A 21,068-nucleotide genomic window follows, 5' to 3' on the forward strand; every position below is an offset into this window, starting at 1 on the left:
TTCAGACCTGGCCTTGGCGGCTCTCTCTGCGCAGCAGGGCAAACGGGAGCGGCTGGACCTTCCTCTGTCTGGACTTGGCTTCTCCCGCCGTACAATGTGGCTAGGAATCCCGAACCATCTCCCAGCGGTCGGGGAGACTCGCTCTGCAAATACTCGTGCGAGATGCTTGTATTTCGGTGGGGGGGGGCCTAGCTGGAGTCATGTAACGTACCTGGAAAGAGAGAGGCCCTCCGTCCTGACGCAGTTTGCAGCGTACCTTGCGGCTTTGGGCTCTTTGTACATTTTGTAAGTAGAGGAGAGTTCAAATAACCCTGTGCCAAGGCTGCCCGGGCAGCTGTGCATGCAGAGTGTGGGCGTGTTTGCATGTGGGGGACACGCATGTACACACACACACAAGCATGGGGGTGTTTGCATGTGGGGGACGCATTTACACACATGAGTGCGGGCGTGTTCACATGTGGGACACACACGTACATACACGCGCACCAGTGTATTTGCATGTGGGGGACACACCCACACGTACACACTCGAGCTCCGGTGTGTTTGCATGTGGGGGACACATACACGTGTACACACACACAAAAGCATGAGGGTGTTTGCATGTGGGGGACTCATGTACACACACGAGCGTGGGCGTGTTTGCACGTCACACACACACACATTTTGCCCAGAAGATTTTTGCAGCATTCCCAAACTCCCCAGTGTAAAGAGGAGCAGAGCCCCTTGTGGCTGGAGTCCGACCCCCACTGGGCACAGAGCACTAGTGAACGCAGAGGCTCCATTCCAAGCAGAGCCCCAGGAAGAGGCACCAGCTCATGTGTGTCCCCTGCTGGACCGGCAGGGTTGGCAAGGCCGTGCCCCCAACGCCCGAGAACTGCTGTTTTGGGCATGGCTGCTGCTGTGGCAGGAGGAACGTGGCGCCCTGACCAGGGTTGTGGCGGGTGCCCAGATCTGCGTGCCCCCTGTGCCAGTCCTGCGTACCGGGGAGAGGGCCCTCGTGCCATCCTCAGCTGGGTGCCAACGCTGAGCTGTCGGGGTGGTTTAGGAGCATCTGAGAACCAGGCCGCTTCGTGCCCAGCCCTGCTCGCGGAGCCCAGTGCACGAGCGGCCAGGTTCCCGGTGCTTCCTTCCTCTTGTCAGGCAGGGGTCTGAGTGTGGAGAGGAGAGGAGCGGAGTGAGGGGCCAAGATAAACACAGTCAGGTCGCTCCTGAAGTGTCCTGTCAGGCTGTGGGGGCAGCCAGTGCAGTGAGCGCGAGCCCCATTGCAGTGAGCGTGAGGGGCATGTGTGAGCCCCATCGCAGTGAGCGTGAGGGGCGCGTGTGAGCCCCATCGCAGTGAGCGTGAGGGGCGCGTGTGAGCCCCATTGCAGTGAGCGTGAGGGGCGCGTGTGAGCCCCATTGCAGTGAGCGTGAGGGGCGCGTGTGAGCCCCATTGCAGTGAGCGTGAGGGGCATGTGTGAGCCCCATTGCAGTGAGCGTGAGGGGCATGTGTGAGCCCCATCGCAGTGAGCGCGAGGTGCGTGTGCGTCCCATTGCAGTGAGCGTGAGGGGCATGTGTGAGCCCCATCGCAGTGAGCGCGAGGGGCATGTGTGAGCCCCATCGCAGTGAGCGCGAGGGGCATGTGTGAGCCCCATCGCAGTGAGCGTGAGGGGCATGTGTGAGCCCCATCGCAGTGAGCGTGAGGTGCGTGTGTGAGCCCCATCGCAGTGAGCGTGAGGGGCATGTGTGAGCCCCATCGCAGTGAGCGCGAGGGGCATGTGTGAGCCCCATCGCAGTGAGCGCGAGGGGTGCGTGTGCGTCCCATTGCAGTGAGCGTGAGGGGCATGTGTGAGCCCCATCGCAGTGAGCGCGAGGGGCATGTGTGAGCCCCATCGCAGTGAGCGTGAGGGGCATGTGTGAGCCCCATCGCAGTGAGCGCGAGGGGCGTGTGTGAGCCCCATTGCAGTGAGCGCGAGGGGTGCGTGTGAGCCACATCGCAGTGAGCGCGAGGGGCATGTGTGAGCCCCATCGCAGTGAGCGTGAGGGGCATGTGTGAGCCCCATCGCAGTGAGCGTGAGGTGCGTGTGTGAGCCCCATCGCAGTGAGCGCGAGGGGCATGTGTGAGCCCCATCGCAGTGAGTGCGAGGGGCATGTGTGAGCCCCATCGCAGTGAGCGCGAGGGGCATGTGTGAGCCCCATCGCAGTGAGCGCGAGGGGCGTGTGTGAGCCCCATTGCAGTGAGCGCGAGGGGTGCGTGTGCGTCCCATTGCAGTGAGCGCGAGGGGCGTGTGTGAGCCCCATTGCAGTGAGCGTGAGGGGCGTGTGTGAGCCCCATCGCAGTGAGCGCGAGGGGCGTGTGTGAGCCGCATTGCAGTGAGCGCGAGGGGCTGCCCGCCGAGCCCCCCCGTAGCTCCGGTCTGTCCCCCTTGTTGCAGAGACCAGCTGCGCGGTGACGGAGTTCCGGTGCCGGGACGGGAGCTGCATCGGGAACTCGAGCCGCTGTAACCAATTCATCGACTGCGAGGACGCGTCGGACGAGATGAACTGCAGTGAGTGGCAGCGTTGCACGGGGGGGACCTCCCCTCGGCCTCCCGTTCCCTGGCTCAGAGCTGCCCCCACCCCCAGCGGGGAGGGGAAACCAGGCCCTTCAGCCCCCCTGTACCCTGCCGTGACCCCCTCAATAGAGTTCGAGCCAGGTTATTGTGTCCTGGGAACAGGCCCGGCCGCCCTGTCACTGCCAGGGTGCCCTGTGCAGCCCCTGACGTGCCACCTCCCGACAGGCTGTCAGAAGCACTTAGTGAGGTGCCGCGAAACGGGCGTGGGAGACGGGCAGAAGGGATCGGCCTGGCACCTGCAGCCGGCGTGGGGGCGGGCAGGGCCGGTAGCAGGGGGCAGGCCGCAGGCTTCAGCCAGGAGTCACCACGGGCGGGGTGTCACGGAGTCCCCAGGCGATGCTCTGGAAGCCGCAGGGACTCTGGGGAAGTCTCCTCTCTGAGCAGCCTGTCCCCAGGGCAAGAAGCTCACCTGGCTTCCACTTTCCTGGGTCTGACCCCGGAGCCTTCAGCATCCCCTGCCCCTCCCTGCGCTTCCCACAGCGAGTCTGCCCAGGCAGGGTCCTGGGGAAGCCAGAGGGTCCTGCCCCCCAACTTCGCAGTCAGACGTGACTCTCAGCCAGCGAGGAAAACAGAAGGTTTATTAGACAACAGGAACATGGTCTAAACCAGAGCTTGTACGTACAGAGAACAGGACCCCTCAGCCGGGTCCATTTTGGGGGGCAGTGAGCCAGACAACCCCGACTGTCCTTCACTCATCGTCTCCAGCCAGCCCCAAACTAACTCACTCTCCAGCCCCTCCTCCTCTGGGCTTTGTCCCTTTCCCGGGCCAGGAGGTCACCGGATTCCTTTGTTCTCCAACCCTTTAGCGCTCACCTTGCAGGGGAGGAAGGGCCCAGGCCATCAGTGGCCAGGAAACAGGGTGTCGGCCATTCTCTGTGTCCAGACCCCTGCACACACCTGCCCTCTAGGGCACTGCAATGATCATACACCTTTATCCCACCACCTAGAGACTTAAGAACTGCCTAGGGGAAACTGAGGCACCCCCACACTATTCAGAGGAACCATTAAGAACAGTCCCACTTCGTCACACGGGGGGGTCTGTACGTCATCCAAGGCAGTGAGGGATCTTCTCCCCTGGCAGTGACAGAGGAGGGCTGTGATGGGGGAGGGAGGACAAGTGTGTGTGTGTGTGTGTAACTGTTGAGTGCTTGCACTGTGTGTGTGTGAGCGCGCAGTGTGTGTGCCCGTGGGTGCACTCGGGTCTCAGCGGTTCCCCCAGTGGCTCTCTGCTGTCTGGGCCGGAGCGTCGGTCTCCCCTTTTGGGGGTTGTTCGGGAGCTGCCCCTGCGCCGCTCCCCGGGCCCGACTCAGCTGCCAGCCGGAATTGTGAGGGTGCAGACGGCGGAGGGGACGCCCCTGCCAGGCAGAACGCGGGGCGGGGCTGGGTGGCGGCTGGGAGCTGTGCCCTGGCCCGCGAGCCGAGGGAAGTAGCCACTCCGGCCTTTCCTGTAGGTGTCACCGACTGCAGCAGCTACTTCAAGCTGGGGGTGAAAGGCCTGACGTTCCAGAAGTGCGAGCACACGTCGCTGTGCTACGCCCCGTCCTGGGTGTGCGACGGAGCCAATGACTGCGGCGACTACTCGGACGAGCAGAACTGCCCAGGTGAGCGCGGGGCCTGGCCGGTGACGGGATGGAGCCGGGGAGCTCGGCGGGCAGGCTACGGCAGTGCCAGCCTGGCACGCCAGCAGGGGCTGCTGGTCCCCAGCTGGGTGGGGGGGCAGTCGGGTGGGATTGGGGTGAGGGGGTGGGGAAGGAAATGGCGCAAGGCTGTGCTGACAGCAAACGATCGCGGACCGGCACGGGGTGAGGCGTTCCTGCCTGGGGAGCTAGTGACCGTCCAGCCCCAGGGGCCAGGTGGAGGAGGCACTGGGCTGGGATCGGGGAGCCATTCCCTGCTCTGCCTGGCTGGCCTTGGGTACGTCCCTGCATCTCTGGGCCTCCGTTTAGTCTGTCTCTCGGGCAGAGTCCAGGCAGCATCCCAGGGCCTCCATTTCACAGCGCCCTGAGGCCCCTGTCCCAGTCGGGGTCCGGCCAGCACACCGGGACGCCGTTCTCAGCTGGGGTGCGGGTGCTACCATAATCCCCGTTAATGGAAGAGAATGTGGGAGGGGAGTTTCTCTGGATGCCCCTTTGACCCCACGCTGCGCTGGCTGATGGAGCTCTATGCCAGGGTTGGTGTCGCTCTGCAGAGCCGAGCCCAGGGTTGGCTGTATGGTGTAGCCAGGCTCAGCCGGTGTCACCGAATCAGCCCTTGCGCCTTTCCTGCCCCCGCCCCAGGAGTGAGGAAACCCAAGTGCCCGGCTAATTACTTCGCCTGCCCGAGCGGGAGGTGCATCCCCATGACCTGGACATGCGATAAGGAGGACGACTGTGAGAACGGCGAAGACGAGACACATTGCAGTAAGCATGGGGAACATGGGATTGTGGGAAGGGCAAGGATGGGCACTCCACGGGGAGCATGGGATTGTGGGAGGAAGAACATGGAGGGGACAGACCGCAGTGAGCACCCCCCCGTCGCGTTATTCCCAGTTCCTACGGCGTGAGTGAGGTTTTAAATCTCTCATGTCCATCGCCCAGGGGCCAGGGATCACTCACTCTCCCCTCCCCGGGACTGGACGCTCTGGCCCAAGGCATTTAGCGCAGACCAGCCCTCGGCTTTTCCCTTCTCTAAAGAACAAAGACCCAATTTCCCAGCCTCGGCTTTACATTGCCGCCAGCGCAGTGGCCCCGTGCACGTTTGCGCACGTGGTCTCGTGCGACAGTTTCGCGCTTGTTTCAGGGCTGGGAGGTGACACTGACAACCCTGGGGTTGACAGCCGCCTGAACGGAATGATCAGGGTGGTGTTAGACATCAGTCTGGGTGAGGGTCTTGCTGGCCTTCAACTCGGGGGGGTGCTGGAGCCCCAGTTCTGCTCACTCAGAACCTATCAACGTGGAACTTCCACATCCAGCACACACCGTCCCCAGGATCCTACTGTGCCCATCCCCATGGGGTCTAGGCACCACCTAGCGTAGAACCGGTGTTATCACCTGCCCAGCCGCTGCTCAGCCCCGTGCCCTGAGCCCCAGCAACAGCCGCAGTCACACGGCCGAGCGTCCTGTCCCCCTTGTTCCCTTCCCCGAGCTCCTGGTGCCGCCCTGACCGCCGGCTCTCCCTCCCCTCCCAGATAAATTCTGCTACCCCGTGCAGTTCGAATGCAACAACCACCGCTGCATCTCCAAGCTGTGGGTGTGCGATGGAGCAGACGATTGCGGGGATGGCTCCGACGAAGACAGCCGCTGCCGTAAGCCCTGCCGGGAGGGGGCAGGGAAGACCCAGCAAGAGGAAGGGAGCCTGGCGGAAGCGGGCCAGGGGTGTCTCTTCGAAGTGCAAAGCCAGGGAGCCATACCTTATCCTTGGGGGAGTAGAGACTAGCGGCTAGAGCAGGAAGGTGGTCTGAGCTCCCGGGTTCGTTCTGTTCTCAGCTCGGGGAGGAGAGGAAGGTCTAGTGGTTGGAGCAGGGGGGCTGGGAGCCAGGACTCCTGGGTTCTATTCCCAGGTCTGGGAGAGGAGGGGAGTCTAGTGGTAGGAGTCCTGGCTCCTGGTCCCCTTGCTCCAGAGTTCTGTTGCCGAATTCGGGAGGTGAGTCTAGTGGTGAGAGCAGCAGAATGGGGAGTGGGGACTCTTGGGTTCTGCCACTGATTTGCTAGGTGACCTCCCTGTGCCTCAGTTTCTCCATTTGTAAAATGAGGGGGGCTGGCTCCACCTGTCTTGGGGGGGTCGTGAATCAGTCACTAGGTTGCCAGTTGTTCTGAGACCCTCCACTAGAGGGGACAGTGGACGTGCTGCCTATTTCTATGGTGATGCGAGGGAGCGACTGCCGGCAGGTCCCCCGGGGTGGGGGAGGCTTCACACCCAGGCAGGGTCCTGACCCCACAAGCTGCTTCGGGGATCATGTGAGACAGCCCCAAAGGGGCCCAGACCCGAAAACTACCCGGGGTTCAGCCGGGCCAAGCCGAATGTCGCCCCTGCGCACGGAGCCAGGGCACCCGTTACGGCGTGTGCTGAGCTCACCCGCTGGGACCTCTCAGGGTATACGGGGATGAGATGCCCAGGCCCCTCTCTGCGCTGGACGCAGCCTCCGTGGGGGAGCCCTTCTGGCACCCCCCATGCTGCCTCTCTCTCAATACCAACATGTGTCTAGCCGCCCCATAAGCCCTGCCCACCCCTCTGTCCCCTCCAGGGCTGACCACCTGCAGCTCGGGGTCCTTCCAGTGCCCGGGCACATACGTGTGCGTGCCAGAGCGCTGGCTCTGTGATGGAGACAAGGACTGTGCAGACGGCTCTGACGAGTCCCTAGCTGCTGGCTGCTGTGAGTTGCCCTGTGGCTGCGCTCGGTTCGGGGGGTGGGGAAGGGAGCCCCTGGGCCAGGGAGCCAGCAGCCCCTGGGCTGGAGCAGCCAGCAAGCCGGGGAGCCCCTGGGCCGGGGAGCAATTGACTCCGGTGCTATCACCCAGAGGCTGCAGCAGATCGGGCAGTGCTGCTCGGGAGTCAGGCTGCCTGGATTCTAGTCCTGTATGACTTTGCCCCCACCCCCCGCCAGCTCCGTGCCTCGGTTTCCCTCTCTACACAGGAGCAGGTGACCTTTCTCCGAAGGGGGGGAAGGGGTTGTGAGGCAGAGCTGGCTAGTTTGCCCTTTGCCTCCCAGCCTGGGCCCTTGTGTGAGGGCTGGGGACAGTTGCGGGGGGCCTGGCCGCGGGGCGCTGACCAGCGGCTCCTCGTTACAGTGTACAACAGCACGTGTGATGAGCGGGAGTTCATGTGCGCCAACCGCCAGTGCATCCCCAAGCACTTCGTCTGCGACCACGACGACGACTGCGGCGACGGCTCCGACGAGTCCCCGGAGTGCGGTGGGTGCCGGCGTGGAACGGGGCGCGGAGCTGGGGCTGCCATCCCCCCCCAGCCCAGGCTCCGTGGCTCCTGGCTCCGAGCGAGACATGGGGACGGGCGGGGGAGCCCCAGGTCCCACTGCGTTGATCAGAGTGGCGGGTGAGGCTGCGTGAGCTGCCAGCCCCTGCGGAAAGGGCCCTGCCCAAGCGCCAGGGGGAGGCGAGGTGCCAGCCTTCTCTGATCCTGCCTGGGCCATGCCCGTGGGGATGCCCTGCTCCCCGTGCGCCCGCTCCGAGCTGGCCTGACCACGTCCCCTCTCTCCGCAGAGTACCCGACCTGCGGCCCGCACGAATTCCGCTGCGCCAATGGCCGCTGCCTCAGCAACAGCCAATGGCAGTGCGACGGGGAATTCGACTGCCACGACCACTCGGACGAGGCGCCCAAGAACCCGCGCTGCACCAGCTCCGGTAGGTGCCCGGGGACGGGCCCTGGGCTCCGGGGTCTGTATTCTGAGCCGTCGCCGTGGTTTCCTGCCCCTTCCCTCACTTGCAGCCCAGTGGGCTCTCCCGTGCTTTGGCCCTGGACTCAATCCCTTTCTCCCCTGGCCAGCAGGGGGCAGTACGCCCAACCCTGGGCGTGGCCCTGGCTGGTGCATGGGGAGGGCTGTTGATGGGGTGCCCCGGGAGCGGTGCCTGGGGTGACGCCGAGGGCGGCCTGCGGTGACCCCCGGCTCCCTCCGTCATTCCAGAGAGCAAGTGCAATGACTCGTTCTTCCTGTGCAAGAACGGGCGGTGCGTGCCCGAGGGCCTGCTGTGCGACAACAACGACGACTGCGCCGACGGCTCCGATGAGCTGAACTGCTTCCTCAACGAGTGTCTCAACAAGAAGCTGAGCGGCTGCTCCCAGGAGTGCGAGGACCTCAAGATCGGCTATAAGGTTGGGTCGCTGGGGGGCGGCCCAGCCTGCGCCGTGGGGCTGGGGAAGGGCAGTGCCAGACGTCCAGAGGGTCCCTGTTGAGCACAAGGAGCTGTCGAGCGAGCCCTGCTCCTGGCGGCTCCGAGCGGGAGTTGGGGAGCAGCTGGCTCTCCACGGGGCTATTCCAGCGTGTGTTTGTTCACCATTCATGTGTGCGCACGCCCAGGCACTGCTTGTGTTTACCGTGTCTGCTCACCTGCTGTTTTTGCATCCCTTGGCTGTGTATTTGTGCGTGTGCACACTGCATGCGGTGTGCCGTGATTGGGGGCGCTCACGCCGTTTGCGCGTGCCCTGTTTGTGCCCTGGGGTGTGCAGGGTTGGTGCACGCGCGTGTGCCCCTCCGTGCCGCAGGGACGCTGCTAACTGCTTCCCGCTGCCTCCTGCAGTGTAGATGCCGGCCTGGGTACAGACTGAAAGACGATGGGAAAACCTGCATCGACATTGATGAGTGCACCACCACCTACCCCTGCAGCCAGAAATGCATCAACACGCTGGGAAGCTTCAAGTGCCTCTGCATAGAGGGCTACAAACTAAAGCCCGACCACCCGACCAGCTGCAAAGCCGTCACAGGTGAGAGAGCAGCTCCCCGGGGCACCTGCGCCGAGGGGCTTTGCATGCCGGGGGCCGGGGATCAGACGGAAACCTCTAGGTTTGCGGAGGATCTTGCCGTGTCCAAGGGGCTGGACGCTTTGTTGGTATCTCTGCACCAAGGAGCTCAAGGAGCGTGCCCCCGTCAGGTCTGGACTGGCAGGCTGCAGGCCGGGCAGCCGGGCTTGCTTTGCTGTGTGCTCTCGCTGGGCCGAGCCAGCACCGCACCAGGGAATCTGGGTCCCCTGGCGGTTTTGCTGGGTGGTTTCTGGCTGATGGCTGTTGAGCACGCTGGAGAAGTCCAGGTTCGGCCTGCCACAGTGCAGACCTCCGTGCCTTTGGCCGGCTCCGTTCGGAGGGTTGGTGGCTGTGAGGGCAGTTGCCACCAGCTGCAGGGCCCGTGGAAAGCTGAAGACAGCATTGGAGTGTCTCTGTGCCTGGGGAGGGGGGGATCTGACCCCGTCTGACGCGTCCCCTGTCCTTCCCCTGCAGACGAAGAGCCCTTCCTCATCTTCGCCAACCGCTACTACCTGAGGAAACTCAACCTGGACGGCTCCAACTACACGCTGCTCAAACAGGTGCTGCTGAAGGGGGCGTCTGTGCCGTCTCCACTGGGCAGCCGCTCAGACGTGGCCTTGAACTGGGCTTCTCCAGTTGGGGGTAGGGCGTCCCCACTGGCTCCTAGGGTGGAAGCGGTGTCACCTGAGGGGGATTGCACCCCTCCTCCCTGTCAGGTTTGGGGCTCAGGGAAAAGGCTCCCTTGGTTTAAGGGCTGCTTCTTGGAAGCCACTGAGGGGGCCTCCCTGATTGACAGCAGCTGAGGATATTTGGGCATCTGGAGGCCCCAGCCCAACCCGCAGCCGTGCAGGCTGGGTGGGTGATGGACCCTCCTGCCGCCTCCACTTTGCCCTTGTGCCCCAGACGTGCCCGCTGCTCAGGGGAGGGGGAAAGGCTCCGTCTCGCTTCCTGCTGTGAGCGCTAATGCCAACCTAGCTTGCAAAGGAGCTCCTTGGTAGCCGGCTGCAATATGGTAGGCCCTATGCAAACAATAGGACTGCGCTGATTAGGCCTCAATGGGAGTCGTGTGTCCAGTTCTGGGTGCCACATTTCAGGAAAGATGTGGACAAATTGGAGAGAGTCCAGAGAAGAGCAACAAAAATGATTAAAGGTCTAGAAAACACGACCTAGGAGGAAGATTGAAAAACTTGGGTTTGTTTAGTCTGGAGAAGAGAAGACCGGGAGGGGATGTAACGTTTTCAAGTGCATAAAAAGTTGTTACAAGGAGGAAGGAGAAAAATTGTTCTTAATCTCTGAGAATAGGGCAAGAAGCAGTGGGCTTAAATTGTAGCAAGGGAGGTTTAGTTTGGACATTAGGAAAAACTTCCTAACTGTCCGGGTGGTTAAACACTGGAATAAATTGCCTAGGGAGGTTGTGGAATCTCCGCCATTGGGGATTTTTAAGAGCAGGTTGGACAAACCCCTTCAGGGATGGGCTAGATAATACTTAGTCCTGCCATGAGTGCAGGGGACTGGACTAGATGACCTCTCGAGGTCCCTTCCAGTCCTGTGATTCTATGATTTCAATAGCTCCTTGGTAGCTGGTCCATATACGGTAGGTCCTACGCAAACAATAGCTCCGTGGTAGCTGGTTACGTCTATGGTAGGTCCTACGTAAACATTGGCCGTCCTTGTTTTAAACCTCTCGAGTACAGAGGCTTGGAATCATGGGTGGGGAGGGGCAGGAGGTGGCTCAGTTTTTAAGGAAGGCCCAGTTAACCAGCAGTTGTGGCGAGGTGGCAGCAGGACGAGGCCTAATGTATCTTCCTCACTGGCTCCAGGGGCTGAACAATGCCGTGGCTCTGGACTTCGACTACAGGGAGCAGATGATCTACTGGACAGACGTCACCACGCAGGGCAGCATGATCCGCCGCATGCATGTTAACGGGAGTAACGTCCAGGTGGGCACTGGCGCGCCCTCTTTGGGGGACCTGCACCCATAGCCCCTGTGCTCCCGGCAGGGTGGGTCCGCCGGTGTGGGGGGGGCTTCCGGGCTGGGCCGTGCGTACCTGGGACGGGGCAGGGTTCTTGAGTGGGGAATGGGGCGGGATTTTGAGTGGGTCCCTGGGGAATGGGGTGGGGTCCCAGGGCAGGACCCACACTCCTGGAGGGGAGGGGGTGGGACGGGGCAGGGTCTCTGGGAGGGTCCGTGTTCCTGGGGAATGGGGCAGGGTCCCAGGGCAAGACCTACAGTCCCAGGACGGGATGAGGGGGGCCAGGGCAAGGTCTCTGGGCGGGAGCGGGGTAGGATCCTCTCCGTGAACAGGCCCTGACTTGTCCCGTTCTCCCAGCAGGTCCTTCACCGCACCGGTCTCAGCAACCCCGACGGGCTGGCCGTGGACTGGGTGGGCGGGAACCTGTACTGGTGCGACAAGGGCAGGGACACCATCGAGGTGTCGAAGCTGAACGGGGCCTACCGCACGGTGCTGGTGAACTCGGGGCTGCGGGAACCGCGGGCGCTGGTGGTGGACGTGCAGAACGGGTGAGGGGGCACGGCCGGGTCTCACCTTTCCCTTGTTCCCGGACACAGGATGCTCCGAGCTCCCTTCCGTGGGCTTGCGGATCAGCCCCAGTCCACGGCACCCCCTAGAATTTCTGTTCTGAGCGGGGAGCCTGGAATCAGGACTCCGGGGTTCTGTTCCCGGCTCTGGGAGAGGAGTGTGAGCTAGTGCTTGGAGGAGGGGATTGGAGCAGGACTCCTGGGTTCTGTTCCCACTCCCAGCTCTGCCTCTTACATGCTGGGAAATCTCTCTGCCACTTGGTGACTCACTTTCCCCTCCTGTACGGCGGACAGAAGGCCGCTGTAGCAGGACTGTTGGTGCCTTTTCGATTGACTCAATCTCTCCCGTTGCTGTTCCCTTTGCACCCCAGTTACCTGTACTGGACAGACTGGGGCGACCACTCCCTGATCGGCAAGATCGGGATGGACGGCACCAATCGGAGTGTCATCGTAGACACCAAGATCACCTGGCCCAACGGCCTCACCCTGGACTACATCAACAGCCGCATTTACTGGGCCGATGCCCGGGAGGACTACATTGAGTTTGCCAGCCTGGATGGCTCCAACCGGCACATCGGTGAGGCCAGCCGGCAGCTGCAGCTTTCTGTCAAACACAAATGGTTTTAGCACGGGACTGGGAGCCAGGACTCCTGGGTTCTCGTCCTGACCTAGGAACGCGGGGGTGTTGCCTAGTGCACAGAGCAAGGCACTGGGAGCCAGGACTCCTGAGTTCTAATCCCAGCTCTGCTGCCGACTCTCTCTATGCCCTTGGGCAAATGACCTCCCCTTTGCTTCTTGCCTCAGTTTCCCTATATAGGAACCAGGGATGAGCTGTAGCTGCTGTGGGATTCATGGAGAGCCATGCTGCTGTAGTGCAAGGCAGGTGCTCATCCCCTGCTTCTCAGGAGTGCAGGGGGATAATTAACACTGGTGCATCCAAGAGCTCGTGTATTAATATTAAAGTCTTCTTAAAATCCCCTCCCCTCCGCACTTCCAGTCCCCGGCTTGAGTGGCCTGGCGGCCAAGGGGCCAAGTCCCGTAGGTGACTCAGCAGCAGGGGATTGCAGTGTCTGGTCTGTAGAAGGCGCCACGTTCACACCTGGAGTTGCGCGGGGGGCAGTGCTCCATCCTGCACAACGGGGTTCCCCATGGGGAAGGGGGCTGCGTCCCTGCCTCGTCTGAGCTGCCCCCTCTCCCCACAGTGCTGAGCCAGGACATCCCGCACATCTTTGCGCTCACCCTCTTTGAGGACTACATCTACTGGACCGACTGGGAGACCAAGTCCATCAACCGAGCTCACAAGACCACCGGCGCCAACAAGTCCATGCTGATCAGCACGTTACACCGGCCCATGGACATCCACATCTACCATGCCTACCGCCAGCCAGACGGTGAGGGGGACGGAGCCCAGGGTGGGGGGCCGTCGCCAGGAGCTGGCTCAGCAAGGGCAGGGACCGCAGCCCTGCGGGAACCAAGGCACAAGGCTCCCTGATTTCACACCGTCTCCCAGGGGGTTCTGAGGGAGGGGTGGGGCCCAGCTGGCGCAGTGGGGGTGAGCGCCCAAGGCTTTGGCATCTGGATCCCATCAGTGGCTCTAGTTAGAGACACATCCTCATTCCCAGCCGCCCGAATGGCGGGCGGTCACTTGGGAAGTGAGTTGCCAGGTCTCAGTCTAGTCTCTGTGGTCAGCAGCCCCAGCCGGGTTTGGCCCCCAGCCCCACACTTGCCATCCAGTGTCTGACCTGCCGGCCGGGCTCTCTCCAGCCCGCACACGCTTGCCCATGGGGTCTGGAGTCCGGTCGGGACCTGGCAGGTGGATCAGGATCTAGAAGGGATGGCCACAGAGTCGCTACTTGCTGGGTCTGCTCTCGGATCAGCATGGACCCCGCTGGAGAGACCGCTGCCCGCCTCCGCTTCCCGTGTGCACAGCTCCGAGGGGGGCTCCCCGGATTGCATGGGGCTGGGGCACACCAACTGGGATCCAGACCCTGTGCGGAGTAGGGCTGGGATGAGGGTGAAGGAGAGACGGTGGGGGAAGAACATGAAGGGCGAGGGGAGACATACAACGAGGGAGGGGGATCACCTGCAGAGTGGGGGTCAGGAACCAGCTGCTCCCCCAGACAGTCTCCCCGCAGAAACTCTTACCCCAGCGCACTCTCCTCTCCCCAGTCCCCAGTCACCCCTGCAAAACCAACAACGGCGGCTGTAGCAACCTGTGTCTCCTGTCCCCGGGCGGCAGCCACAAGTGCGCCTGCCCCACCAACTTCTACCTGGGCAGCGATGGCAAGACCTGCGTCTCCAACTGCACGGCCAGCCAGGTAACCCGCCCCTCGGGCCGTGCCCGCTGCTGCCAGGGCCCCGTGGCGCTGGGCGGGTGCAGTGGCATCCCCGGTGTCTACATGTAACCGCCGCCAGACGCGGAGGCCGGAGCCTCTCTTACTCCTGGCCCCCTGGAGATGTGGGGCTGAGGCTCCAGAGAGGGGAGATGTGCGGCTGGGGGCGGGGTGGAGCGGGCAGCTAGCCCTCTTGCTCTCCATGAATCTCGCTGGACAGGGGGTAGGGCAGGTGGAGAGACCCATAGGGAAAAGCTCCCTGGGCCCCATTGGTCCTGGGGGTCGCCCCCATGCTGCTGCCCCCAGGTCCTGCGTGGAGCTGGCCTCATGTCCTCGTCTCTCTGCCACAGTTCGTTTGCAAGAACGACAAGTGCATCCCTTTCTGGTGGAAATGCGACACAGAGGACGACTGCGGGGACCGCTCGGACGAGCCCGAGGATTGCCGTGAGTGCGGGGGGGTGGGATCCCAGTACAACCAGACCCAGGCGCTGCACCACCCCCGGGGCTGAGCTCCCACCCCCATTGGTGACCCCAAGGAGAGGCACAGGGGCCCCAGCTGCACTGCCAGGCACCGCCCGCTCGGAAGGTGGGGTGGGGTGGGGTCCCCTGCTCCTGCAGCCGCCACTCCCAGCATGGCTCCTGGCGCCTGTGCGGGGACAAAACATTGAACAGGCTGGGGATGAAATGGATCCTTTGCTTAGCACCCGCTCCAGCCCTGACATCCAGTTACCCCGGGCTCCCGGTTGGCTTCTCCGCGAGATCTGCCAGCTCCAGAGCCCCAGGCAGCCCTTCCCGAGGGAGGGGTCCACAGTGAGAACCTCGCTGAGCAGCCTTGTTAACCCCATCACCCCCAGGAACCAGAAGGTTTGTGAGTCAGGGGAGTTCGTTCCATCCCAGCTCCGCTCCCCTCGTAGAGCCCTAGGGGCCACCTTGGCAAGGAATTCAAAACCCGGCCCTACTACTGCCTGGGGAGCCGAGAGCACGGCACAGCCCCCGGCGGGGGGTGAGGTGGGACTCTGAAGCCGAGCAGAGCTGGGCCTGCCGACTGCCTGGTGACTCAGCAGGGGGGCGCTCGTCTCTCTGAGTCACTGCTGATCCGGAGGTGCTGTGCAGAAGGGGGTGCACAGGTGACTCAGCAGGGGGCGCACTCCCCTTGGCTTGGCTGGCCTATGCAGCGGAGTCCTCAGACTTGGTTGTTAGCGAGCCCAGGTGTGACTTGCAGTAATAGGGTGTTTAATGGCCAGTGCCCTACAGCTCCCTGGAATCTTCCTCCTGCTTTTAATTGCAGACGGGAGTCTTGTTTGCTCCCTCTCCTCATTGGCTGTGCAGCATTGCAGCGTGCTGTTAAACAGCAGCCATGCTCCACCCCAGAGATGGCTGCATTTCAGTGATGGGTGAAACAATTCATATCTGAATTTTGTAAACAAGTTCTGGGCCAATTTCCTGCCACCTCTGCAGCCCCATTGACTCCAGTGTGAGGAGTGCCTGTGTAACATGCTTCCCCGCGCGGTGGGATAACAGCCTACTGCTGCTCTCAGCCAATGGAGCTGCTCCTTTGGCTCATGCAGTAGGGGCCTGTGCTCGTGGTGCTGGCAGTCCAGGGTCCCTGCGGCAGCCAGGTTTGCCCTGTGTGTGTCTCCCAGAGCTATGGAAATGCCGGGGTTCATCTGGCGCAAGGCATCACCACCTCCCCTCTCTCGCCCCCAGCTGAATTCAAGTGCCGCCCAGGACAGTTCCAGTGCTCCACCGGGATCTGCACCAACCCGGCCTTCATCTGCGACGGAGACAATGACTGCCAGGACAACTCGGACGAGGCCAACTGCGGTACGGCCCCTGGACGCCTGGGTCCCCAGCAGGGCTCCTGATCCTACAGTGTCCCAATAGCAGCAATGCAAGTCCAGGCGAGGAGTGAGTTCTCCCCTCACTGTGTCCCCTTTTCTGTCCAGATATCCACGTCTGCCTGCCCAGCCAGTTCAAATGCACCAACACCAACCGCTGCATCCCTGGGATCTTCCGTTGCAACGGGCAGGACAACTGCGGGGACGGCGAGGACGAGAAGGATTGTCGTGAGTGACCTCCCCACAAGGGATACCGTGGCGCTGGGGGGCGGCCTCCTGCCTGCGGGCACTCATGGCTGCGATCGATCACCACATGACTGGGGGTGGGGGGCTTGCTTCCTCCCACCGCTCTGCTGTCTGCAGCACGGACAGCCCTGCTCTCTGTATCCCTGCTGGAGTCGCTGCTGTTCTGATTCAGATAAAGGCTTACTCCTAATATCTAGTAGCCATGAGTTCCACAGGTTACAAAATAGCCAAACAACATTTCCTCCTGTCCATTTGAAAAGCACTGCCTTGTACCCATCCTCTCGTCCCCCAGAGCTGACCAGGGGCTCAATTAGCCTAGGTGTTAATTGGAAAGCGCTTGTTCCTGCTTTTGAGGCCAGAGGACTCCTGTGTGACGTTCCCGAGCTGCCCGTCACGTCGCTGTGGGAAAAGAGGCTCGTGATTATCCCGGCCGTGACTCAGAGGCTGCCGTGGCGTCCAGGGGCATTGCTGGGTACTTTGCCCCGGGCCCCGAAGCCCGTCTGCGCTGGGGGGTGATCAAAGGCAGAGCCCCAGTTTCTGCTGCAGGGCCGCCCCCAACTCCCCTTTCCTTTGTGCCCCCTACGCAGCGGAGGTGACCTGCGCCCCCAATCAGTTCCAGTGTGCCGTCACCAAGCGCTGCATCCCCCGCGTCTGGGTGTGCGACCGGGACAACGACTGCGTGGACGGATCAGACGAGCCCGCCAACTGCAGTAAGGAGCAGTTCCCCCGGTGCCGGGGGCGGGAGGCGGGGCTGGCAACCGTGGAGCGTGTGGCATCCTGCCCCCCCTTGTGCCCCAGCAGAGCCCCATTCAGGCCTGGGACAAGGGGGCTGGCAGGGATGGAGGCTTTGAGCTGGGGCCACCTGGCCTGCTGGGAGGTAGACCGAGGATCCCACAGCTCTGTCCTTCAGCCACAAGGGCTGCAACTTGGGGAGCCCTGCGGGGGAGGCGAAGATGGGGGTGCTGGCCCACGCTAACCCCCCTCTGCCTCTTCTCTCCCACCCTCAGCACAAATGACGTGTGGTGTGGACGAGTTCCGGTGCAAGGACTCGGGCCGATGCATCCCAGCGCGCTGGAAATGCGACGGGGAGGACGACTGTGGGGACAGCTCGGATGAGCCCAAGGAGGAATGCGGTGAGCTGGTGCCATGGTCGGCAGGGCCGGGGCGGCCGGGCTGAGCAGCTCTTGCAGCTCCTGCTACATACCGGGGACTGGTCTCCGCAGATCAGGGGGTCAGTCACCAGGTGTGGGGGGGGGGGCTGATTGGCTCTGATGGGGGTCACGGCCGCCTCTCTTGTCCACCGTAGATCTGCTCATGGCACTTGGGGCGGGGCACCTGCATTCAGCACTCCCGCACCTACCGGGGTGCCTGCCCCCCAGGCGGGCAGACGAAACTGACATTGGTCTTTTTTTCCCATTTCACGGCCCACCCCATTCCTGGCCTCTTCCCTTCTCCCGCCCCCCGCCTTTCATTGCAGACGAGCGCACCTGCGAGCCGTACCAGTTCCGCTGCAAGAACAACCGGTGCGTGCCGGGCCGCTGGCAGTGCGACTACGACAATGACTGTGGGGACAACTCGGACGAGGAGAGCTGCAGTACGTGCCACCGTCAGCCCCACGCGGGGGAGGCGGGGGGTGGGAACGGCCTCCTCCAGCCTGGGGCAGCCTGCGGCAGATGCGTAGCCCCATGCTGAGTGCGGCATGCGGGCGTGGGCTGGTCCTGCTGCTGGAGATCAGACTTCGGGGGGAGGCTGGTTGCTGTGGGTGGAGACAGGAGGACCCCGCTGGGCTGCTCTCTGGTGGGTCAATGAGCAGATGTATATGGGGCTGTTTTCTTGCAAGCTGTGTCAGGGGCCTGCCCTGTAAACAACGTGTCTCCAGGCTTCCCGGCTCCCCCCCGCGCGGTCTGTTGTGTGTCCTGGAGAGAGACAGAGGAAGGTGATCCCAGCACTGGGACGTGCCCGGTCTGTGCACCATGCCAACTGAACTGCTGAGGAAGGGGTGTATTTCCATGAGCGCAGCCTTCCCTTCCCCTGCATGGCTGCTCTTAAATCAGTTCCCCAGTGTCTTGGATCGGGTTAGCTGAAGTGCGACGTCAGAGGATCCATGCGGCCGTTGGCACAAAATCACTTTTGGCTAATCTGCTTGCACGGCTGCATCAGTAAGGTGTGATTTTAAACCGATGGAAGGCTATGTCTCCACCAGACGCAGGGATGCCTGCCTGAGCCGGGAAGCACGCCTTCCACTCCCGTGTGGACACACCTGCAGCTGACCCATGGCAGGAGGCCATCTGGACACCCTGATTGCAGTTCAGTGGAAGCCGGTTAGGATCAGCTTGAACTGAAATCAGAGTGTCACCACACGGGTTGACACCAAGCGAACTAAACTGATTTAACTGATCCACTGCGTATGTGCGTAGAGACGAGGCCTCACCCAGTCAGTCAAGGGGGACAGACTGCATAAACCAGTTCTCAGTCCTTGGTCCTTGCCCCTCCAGTCTCCTTCCAGTCTTTAGGATGTTTTTTTTTTTTTCTTTTTTGTTGCTCTCATGTTGTGTATTTGAGTTTGTGCCATTTCACCTCATCTTACGTTTTTCTCCATTTTCACACTGTCGTTACGGGGCGCTCAGAGGTAGGTTCCTGCCAAAATCTTCTTAATTCCATTTTAAGTATTCAGTAAATAAATAAACAAACAGACCTGGCGCAGAGGGGATGCGGGGCGGGTGGAAGATCAACCTGGATAATCATTCTGAACATGGTCAGCTGAATCTCCCAGAATCTGCTGCCCCCAGGCACAGAGAGAGGAAGGGTTAAATATTACCGCATCCGGAACCAACCGGGACCCATGCATGGCTCATATTTAGCTCCAAGTTCTACCCCTGCCCCATATGCTTCTGCAAGCTGACCCAGATTAGTCTGCTCTCCACAGCCTCAGCCCCCGTCTGCACCTCCCCTCCCACCCCCTTGATGCCTCCAGAGTGGACATGGCGCATGATCTCCCTTGGGTGGAGCAGGAGATGGGGGTGAAAGTAATCCAACAGGTTCCTCCAGGCTGGCGCAGAGCCTTGGGGCTGGCAAAGCAATGAGTTGTGGGGGCGGGAGCAGATCCCCGTTCCGAGCGGGGATTGCTGTGACCTTCAGAGCAGCTCCATGACACAGCAAGGGAGTGCCAGGAGACACGTCGGGCCCACCATGACAGCATACCCATTGGCACTCCCTGCGTTCCTGGGCATCACTCTGCCGGGCCCGAGCTCTGCTGCGGGAGCCAGCAGCTCTGAGGTGCAGCCTCAGCTCTAGGAGATGCAGCTCAAATGTGTCCCACCTTCCCCACCGCCACCAGGGGGCGGCAGCCACACGCAGCGAGTGCACGAGAGCCGTAGCCGCTGATGGGTCAGTCTCAGCCTGTCCCTGTCCCCTTCCACACGGGGGACCCCAGGGGCGTGGGGATTGGAGATGGCGCTGCTGCCGGAGGGGGTAGCTAGAGCTGGGACTGTCCCTCCCTCCCTTCCCCCCTCATCACTCTGGGGAAGCTGGGATGGTTTTGGGGCCAGGGCTGGCATTTGAAGTCAATATGAGCCATGCGCCTCTCTGGCCATTTCCCCAGCTCCTCTTCCTGTCCCACTCCCCCGGCGCCGCTGAATGCGTGTCTGTGTCCGTGCCCGCCCGCCCGGCGAGCCGTGCCGCTCACCGGGGATATCCCCGTCTTCTCTCCCCTCTGCCCCCAGCGCCCAGGCCCTGCTCGGAGAGTGAGTTCTCCTGCGCCAACGGGCGCTGCATCGCCGGCCGCTGGAAGTGCGACGGGGACCACGACTGCGCCGACGGCTCCGACGAGGTATGGACGGGGAGAGGGGGCGGCTTCCCCCCGCCAGCCAGTCTCAGCTCTGGGGCCCAGGCCGTTGCAGCTGTCAGCAAGGGGGGCGCTGGGTGCCAGCCGGGCTGTGGCCTCCTCACGTGGCACCAGGCTGGCACCTGGGTAGCTCGCGACGCCCTGGGGCTGGATCTGTGCTAGGTCCCCCTCTGCCAAGCCCACCCCGCAGTTTTGCCCGGGCGGGGTCACCTGCAGGGCTGCGTCCTGTCTCCCGGGGCCCCACCGCTCACCTGCTGTCTCCTCCCGCCTTGCAGAAGGACTGCACGCTGCGCTGCGAGTTCGACCAGTTCCAGTGCAAGAACGGGCATTGCGTCCCTATGCGTTGGCGCTGCGATGCCGACGCCGACTGCATGGACGGCAGCGACGAGGAGAACTGCAGCACCGGGGGTAACCGCAGCGCGGCCGGAGGGCTCGCCCTCCCCCGTGTCCTGAGCCACACACACCACCCCATGCCTGGCGGCCGGCTTAACTCCGGAGCCTAATGAGGGAGCCAGCCGCTCTGGGATGGAATCACGCACCCCACCTGCCCGTGCCGTCGGGCATTTGCGTTGCAGGGCCGTGCCTGCCAATAAATAAAGGGCAAGAACCTGCCCCTGGGTGTCTGCCCCCCAGATCCATGGGCCTGCTGTGGCTGTATGGGGGGTGCTGCCCCGGGCCTGGGATCAGTCTCCGGGGCTCCTTTCCGATCAGCCAGCTGAGGGGGCTCCAGCAAGCTCCTGCCCCTGTCCTGCCCCCGGGTGCAGCCCACGAGCGCGGTCCCTTACGCGCCCATCTCCCCCTCCCTGCAGTGCGCACCTGCCCCCTGGACGAGTTTCAGTGCAACAACACCCTGTGCAAGCCGCTGGCGTGGAAGTGCGACGGAGAGGACGACTGTGGGGACAACTCGGACGAGAACCCCGAGGAGTGCTGTGAGTGTCCCCTGTCTTGCCCGGCCTCCTGCCCCCAGCTAACCCGCATCCTTGCCTGCGGGGATGGGCGGGGGGGGTGCTGGAGGGGGCGGGGCTCTGGGAGGCATGAGGGCGAACCTTTTGGAAATGAAGCCGCAGCTGGACGGGGTAGGCGGTGCCCTGAGCTGACCCAGAGAATCCTCTGTCTTGTCTGGTGACATGATAGCCCATTGCCAGATTTGGGGGGCAGGAAGGAATTTGATCCCCAGTGTGATTGGCAGGGATCTGGGGAAGCAGAGAGTTGGGAGGTTAGCG

General features: G+C 62.6%; 1 protein-coding gene across 2 annotated transcripts in view; it reads left to right on the top strand.

Annotated features, from left to right (window-relative positions):
* LRP1 (LDL receptor related protein 1) overlaps positions 1 to 21,068 on the top strand; it is a 182,825-nt gene that overhangs the window by 149,451 nt on the left and 12,306 nt on the right. Inside the window, exons 48-71 of one of the 2 annotated variants that reach the window (XM_073318798.1) lie at positions 2,416 to 2,529; positions 4,047 to 4,196; positions 4,872 to 4,994; positions 5,762 to 5,878; positions 6,818 to 6,946; positions 7,362 to 7,484; positions 7,791 to 7,931; positions 8,213 to 8,400; positions 8,826 to 9,009; positions 9,520 to 9,605; positions 10,866 to 10,985; positions 11,376 to 11,566; positions 11,956 to 12,161; positions 12,787 to 12,975; positions 13,754 to 13,902; positions 14,268 to 14,361; positions 15,625 to 15,741; positions 15,864 to 15,983; positions 16,589 to 16,711; positions 17,009 to 17,134; positions 17,479 to 17,595; positions 19,724 to 19,830; positions 20,121 to 20,253; positions 20,655 to 20,774. In XM_073318798.1, the coding sequence (XP_073174899.1) occupies positions 2,416 to 2,529; positions 4,047 to 4,196; positions 4,872 to 4,994; positions 5,762 to 5,878; positions 6,818 to 6,946; positions 7,362 to 7,484; positions 7,791 to 7,931; positions 8,213 to 8,400; positions 8,826 to 9,009; positions 9,520 to 9,605; positions 10,866 to 10,985; positions 11,376 to 11,566; positions 11,956 to 12,161; positions 12,787 to 12,975; positions 13,754 to 13,902; positions 14,268 to 14,361; positions 15,625 to 15,741; positions 15,864 to 15,983; positions 16,589 to 16,711; positions 17,009 to 17,134; positions 17,479 to 17,595; positions 19,724 to 19,830; positions 20,121 to 20,253; positions 20,655 to 20,774 (3,267 nt within the window). The remainder of the gene's footprint in view (positions 1 to 2,415; positions 2,530 to 4,046; positions 4,197 to 4,871; positions 4,995 to 5,761; positions 5,879 to 6,817; positions 6,947 to 7,361; positions 7,485 to 7,790; positions 7,932 to 8,212; positions 8,401 to 8,825; positions 9,010 to 9,519; positions 9,606 to 10,865; positions 10,986 to 11,375; positions 11,567 to 11,955; positions 12,162 to 12,786; positions 12,976 to 13,753; positions 13,903 to 14,267; positions 14,362 to 15,624; positions 15,742 to 15,863; positions 15,984 to 16,588; positions 16,712 to 17,008; positions 17,135 to 17,478; positions 17,596 to 19,723; positions 19,831 to 20,120; positions 20,254 to 20,654; positions 20,775 to 21,068) is intronic. The other variant, XM_073318799.1, reaches the window with a different exon arrangement.

This window comes from Lepidochelys kempii, chromosome 20 (assembly GCF_965140265.1).
Source record: "Lepidochelys kempii isolate rLepKem1 chromosome 20, rLepKem1.hap2, whole genome shotgun sequence".
NCBI classification, from domain to species: domain Eukaryota; kingdom Metazoa; phylum Chordata; order Testudines; family Cheloniidae; genus Lepidochelys; species Lepidochelys kempii.